General features: G+C 39.6%; 1 protein-coding gene across 1 annotated transcript; it reads left to right on the top strand.

Moving 5' to 3' along the window:
- The first annotated feature begins 1,447 nt into the window (after nt 1-1,447).
- LOC145105576 (uncharacterized) lies at nt 1,448-3,675 on the top strand. Its single transcript, XM_079042658.1, has 3 exons — nt 1,448-1,876; nt 2,543-2,877; nt 3,429-3,675. The coding sequence occupies exons 1-3, from the start codon at nt 1,448-1,450 to the stop codon at nt 3,673-3,675; spliced, it is 1,011 nt and encodes a 336-aa protein (XP_078898784.1).
- Nucleotides 3,676-6,136: the final 2,461 nt, after the last annotated feature.

Below are 6,136 nucleotides of genomic sequence, written 5' to 3'. Positions count from 1 at the left end.
GACTAGGATCCCCCCTCAGACGCCAAGGTAATCAATGTGATCTCTGGAGGATCTGACATTTGTGGTACCTCTTATTCTACAACAAAGAGACACTCCAAGGTGTCAAAAACAAAGAACGAAAAAGGACCATAGAAGAATACGTCAATCGCAAATGAGAAGGAGATTACCTTCGACTAAGCAGATAGACAAGACATACAGGATCCTCACCATGACGGATTGGTGATCACTCTTTACATCGCCAACCATTTCGTCAGAAGGATCCTTCTCGATAGAGGACCCTCAGTCAACATTATACTCATGGACGCATTTAAGAGAATGAACATCTCTGAGTCTGAAATAGTTAGAAGATCCTCAATGCTAAATCGGATTCAGTGGCGAAACCAAACAACCAGTCGCCAAAATAAATCTACCTATCTACATAGAGGGGGTAAACTCTATACAATGTTTTTTTGTAATCGATACATTATCCTCTTATAATGTGATACTAGGTAGACCATGGATCCACAAAATGAAGGTCGTTCCATCTATATATCACCAGTGTGTAAAGATGCCTACCCCCTGGGGGACAGTGAAGATCATAGGAGATCAACAAGAATCCAAACAATGCTACAAGACTTCGATAAAAACCTCGACGATACCAAGACAAGCATATCTATTAAAGCAGGGGGCACAAGACGTACTGGAAACAAGAGAACAAGATATAAAAGAAGTGCCCCTGAACCTTGAGGATCTTGAACCCAAAGTTCTCATAGGATCCTCAATGCTTGAACAAATCGAACATGATTTAATAGAGTTCCTCAAAGCTAGAAGCATGACATTTGCATGGAAGGATGAGGACATGACAAGTATACACAAAAAAATAATAACCTATAAACTTAACATTGATCCATCTTTCAGACCAATACACCAAAGGAGAAGGAAGTGCGCACAAGAGAGAAACCAAGTTATACAAGAAGAAGTAGAAAAACTTCTCAAAACTGCGATGATCAAGGATGTGAAATTCCCAATGTGGCTAGCTAATGTGGTTGTAGTACTAAAGAAGAATGGTAAGTGAAGAGTATGTGTAGATTACACGAATCTTAACAAGGCTTGTCCCAAGGATCCTTTCCTTCTACCACACATAGACTCCATGATAGACGCGACAATGGGTCGTGAATTATTAACATTCATAGATGCATCATTGAGATTCCAACAGATCCAGATGGAACCATCTGACCAAGAGGACACGACGTTCTTAACTCCAACATGTATCTATGGTTATACTGCCATGCCATTTGGTCTTAAAAAGGCAGGTGCAACATACCAAAGGCTAGTCAACAAGATGTTCAAACAGAAACAAGGGGACACCATGGAAGTCTACATCAATGACATGGGGGTCAAGTCCAATAAAGCATAAGATCACCTCAAGGATCTTGAAGAAGCCTTCGACATATTGGACGAGTATAACATGAAGCTAAATCCCTCCAAGCGCCACTTTGGTATGAGATCAAACAAGTTCCTTGGATACATGGTGACTAAAAGAGGAGTTGAAGCAAGCCCGGAGCAAATCAAATCCATGCTCGATCTAAGATCACCATCCTCGACAAAAGATATTCAAAGACTAATAGGAAGAGTGGCAGCCCTAAATAGGTTCATCTCACGATCCTCACAAAGATGCAAGCCTTTCTACAACATTGCGAAGAAGAACAAAAGATTCGAGTGGACCAAGGAACATGAAGATGCTTTCCAGAAACTTAAAAAATATTTAACTTCAGCACCGGTATTAGTAAAACCATTAGATTTGGAACCACTTCTTCTCTACGTCTCAGTATCCTCAAACGCGGTGAGTGCAGTATTGGCTAAGGATCTTAATGGGGACCAACATCCCATCTACTATGTAAGCAAAAGTTTCCTGGATCCTAAGACTAGGTACTCCCACCTTGAAAAACTTATACTTGCATTAGTAACTGCTTCTACAAAATTAAGACACTATTTTGAAACAAACCCTATAACTATAACAACTAATTATCCCATTAAGAATGATATGAGAAATCCAAAAATGTTAAGAAGGATGGAAAAGTGGTCCGTTAAATTAAGCATATATGACCTAAAGTATGAACCAAGATCAGCTATAAAGTCTCAAGCATTGGCAGACTTTGTGGCTTAGTTTAGTGATGATCTACGAGCTGAAGTAGAAATTGTAGCCAAACAACTTCTAGAAGAAGAGAACATGGGAAGATGGACATTATTCACAGATGTAGCATCAATCCAAAGAGGAACAGGCCTAGGGATCATAGTAATATCTCCAGAGGGTCACATCCTACCCTAAGCAATCAGCTGTGAGTTCAGTGCAACCAACAACAAAGCAGAATACGGGGCACTAATCATGGGATTAAAGTTAGCCAAGGAACTTCGAATCAAGGATCTTTAGGTATTCGTCGATTCTTTATTATTGACTAGCCATTTTAATGGATCCTACGTAGTAAAAGGAGAAAGATTAGCACTATATATACGGATCCTCAAAAACTTAGCCTCATAATTCGAAGCATTTAGCCTAAACTAGGTTCCTATAGAAGAAAATGTTGAAGCAAATGCTTTAGCCAATCTAGGATCTTCTCTGAGGATCCCGCCAGAAACCAGGATCCCAATAACCCACGTGTTGATCCCAACAATTGAGGATCCTGTCAAGAGTCTGAGGGATCCCAAGGATCACGTGGAAATGACTAACGTCTCTACAATCGAAGATCCCAATTCTCTACTTCCTTATCTGGATCCTAACATCAAGGATCCTTCTCTAACCTCAGGATCCTGGATCCAACCCATTATGGAATACCTCCAGAATGACACGATCCCTAAAGAAGAAAAAAGCAACAGAACATTTAGAACAAAGGTTTCAAGGTTTGTTATAATCCAAGATAAGTTATACAAAAAATGTATGGCATGTCCATACCTTAGATTCTTAGAAGATCATGAAGTTGTAGAAATTCTAAATGATATACATTAAAGAGACTGTGGCAACCACAATGGGGGCAGATCCTTATGCTCCAAAGTGTTGAGGATAGGATACTATTGGCCAACCATGAAGAAATATTCCTTCCTTCATGCTCAAAAATGTGATGCTTGTCAAAGACATAGCAACATCCCGCTTCAACCAGCAGAACCTCTGCATCCTATCATCTCCCCTTGGCCATTCATGAAATGGGGTATAGATAGAGTGGGAAATTGTCAGTGGCTCTTGGAGGAAAGGTCTTCATGCTAGTGATGACTGAATACTTCTCAAAGTGGATAGAAGTCGAAGATTTTGTCCAGGTAAGAGACAAAGAGGCAGTTTTATTTATTAAACTCAATATCTTGACCAGGTTTGGGATCCTTACCGAAATCATATGTGACAACGGATCCCAGTTCATAAGAAAAAGGACAAGAGACTTTTGCACAAGTTGGGGAATCAGGATGATAATGTCCACTCCTGTCCACCCTCAAGCCAACGGTCAAGCAGAATCTAACAACAAAATCATAATCAATAAATTGAAGAAAAAGCTAGACGAAAAGAAAGGAAGATGGGCAGAAGAACTTCCATTCGTACTATCGGCAGATAGGACCACTTCCAAAGTATGCACATGCCAAACCCCCTACTCCTTGGTGTTTGGAGCAGAAGCAATGATTCCCACTGAAGTGGTGATCCCAACAGCAAGATAACTACTTCAAAACCAAGAAAACAACGACATGATCCTAGCCCAGGAACTTGATACTAGTGATGAACTCAAGGATCTTGCCAAGATCCGCATCGCTGTTCATCAACAAAGGTTCACCAAGGCGTACAAAAAAAATTTAAAAATAGGAGAGTTGGTACTGAGGAAAACATTCCAAAATACCAAGGATCCTAGTGCAGGTAAACTGGAACTTAAATGGGAAGGACCATATCTCATAAATGTCGAAGCAGGAAAGGGGGCATATTGGTTGGCTATCCTCGACTGATATATCTTGCCAAGATTCTCCAATGCCATACATCTTAAAGCTTATTTTATGTATGTAAAATTAGTCATTTTCCAACACACTCAAGGTACACCTGCTCTTTACCTTTTACCCTTTATTTTCACTACTGTTTGCTCTCTTCAAATACCATTACTGACTTAAGCATTGGAGGGGTTTTATCTAGACTAACGCCCACCCCTAGCTAATGTTTGTTTTGCGCAGAGACTCAAGGATCCTAACATTCGAGGATCCTGACACACAAGGATCCTAGCATACAAGGATCTTGACATACGAAGACTCAAGGATCCTGATAAACAAGGATCATGAAGTTTGAAGACCCCGACACCTAGGAGTTCCATAAATACAACATCCCATAATTCGTAACACAAGTATCCTAAGAAGAGAGACTGGTCCTCTCTCCTATGAATAAGAGTACGTGATCCCCTCTAAGGTTTAAAGAGTTAATTACCTCTTTCACACGAGTTAAGGTTTATACACCTCGATTTGACGCACGCTATTTATGGGATGTGAATAAGGGGATCATTTCATGCTACAGTGACTTAGAAAGCCTCTTATTTCTGAACAGAAGTTAAGATCCTAAAGTTGAAATATAAGGTTTATAACATTTACATGTTATCTCAAGTTGGGATCCTCCCCGGATAATTCCCAACGTTTAGAACATTTTCATGTTATCTCAAGTTGGGATCTTCCCCAGAAATTACACAAGGGTCATAACATTTTCATGTTATCTTAAAATTGGGATCTTCCCCAGAAAATAACTATGCTTTATTCGGATTTTTGCACAGTAATTTAATAAAGTTTATAGCACTACTGTGTAAATCTCATACTGGGATTTTCTCTTCAGATCTTCCAGGGATTATAAAAATGACATGTTGCTTGAAGCTTGGGAAGTTCCCCATAAAATATGTAAGACTTTTAACACTGTCATGTTGCAGAAAAAAAAGTTACCTCAGTTATTTTCTAGGTTGGAGCCATTCCTACTTGATCCCTAAAGTGGGACCCCCCTTAAAGTTTAGTAAGTTAAAGACCATGAAGGATCCTCCTTAATGAACAAGGATCCTTCCATGTACGACTTTACGATCCTATTGAACAAAAAGAATCATTACTTTACGCTTCTCCTAAAGTGAGTCCTGAAGGTCACGAAGCCAGAGGATAATTAGGTTTTATCTATCCTTATTTCTAAAAAGTTATCTTTCTTATATTGTAAGGTCCTAAAACGGATCTTTACCAATGATCAAGCAATCAAAAAGTCACAAGTAATCAGAATATGAGTAGAAGAAGAAGAGAAATCAAGCTTGCACATGTTTATAGCTGAAAAACGTCTGGTACAACTCGATATTACTTGACCGTGAACTCTGTGGCATCAACCACTAACAATGACCTAGAAAACCTCTATATATAGTGGACTTGGGCTGAAAACTAGGTTTAGGGCCGTAAATAGGCTTACGGCCGTAAACTCACCACATGGCCGTAAACTGCTAAACAACTCACTAAACTATAATAAAGACTGAAAAGGAACTATTACAATGAAAGCCTAGACCAAACCACTAACTGGACCCTTCAATCTCCCCCTTGGATTGGTGCTAGCTTGGACTTAGTCTTTATCATCCACCAGCACGTCTGACTTCCCCATAGCTCCATACTACATTTATTTTCTGATAATTTCAGCAACCATGGCAGTGTACTCTTTAGCAGCAGACTCAAAGATGTCTTCAGCGACCATGATCTGATGAAGAGAAAGCTGATGTATATCCCATTTTCCAAACTGTAGCAGATTGCTTTTGTCATATAATCGAATACATCCATGTTCAAGCTTTATGACAGCGGAGCTGTAGATTCATCAAACACCCAGTAAAGCATGGACTTTAGAGATCCATCTGGATGATTCTGAAGAATAGGAATCTGCTTAACTTGATCTGTAGCAGGCCACATAACAGTTCGAAGAGGTTGATTGGTTTTTGGATCAATGACACTTGGGTATATTTTAATAATCGACTCTGCAGTCTTCATTGAGAGAAAACCCTTTGCCACTTGATCTTCCAAAAATAATTTGAAATGTGCTGCCTTGGGATCAACCCTGGTCCAAGAGTGGAAGTCATGAGCATCTTTATACAGTTTGGTGTTTCCACTCTTCCGTCTCACGATCCACATATTTATATTGTCG

The sequence above is a fragment of the Lactuca virosa genome, chromosome 4 (genome assembly GCF_052849685.1).
Source record: "Lactuca virosa cultivar CGN04683 chromosome 4, Lactuca_virosa_CGN04683_v6, whole genome shotgun sequence".
Classification (NCBI taxonomy): Eukaryota; Viridiplantae; Streptophyta; class Magnoliopsida; order Asterales; family Asteraceae; genus Lactuca; species Lactuca virosa.
The sequence above is the reverse complement of the archived record's forward strand: the minus strand, read 5'-3'. Positions and strand labels throughout refer to the sequence as shown.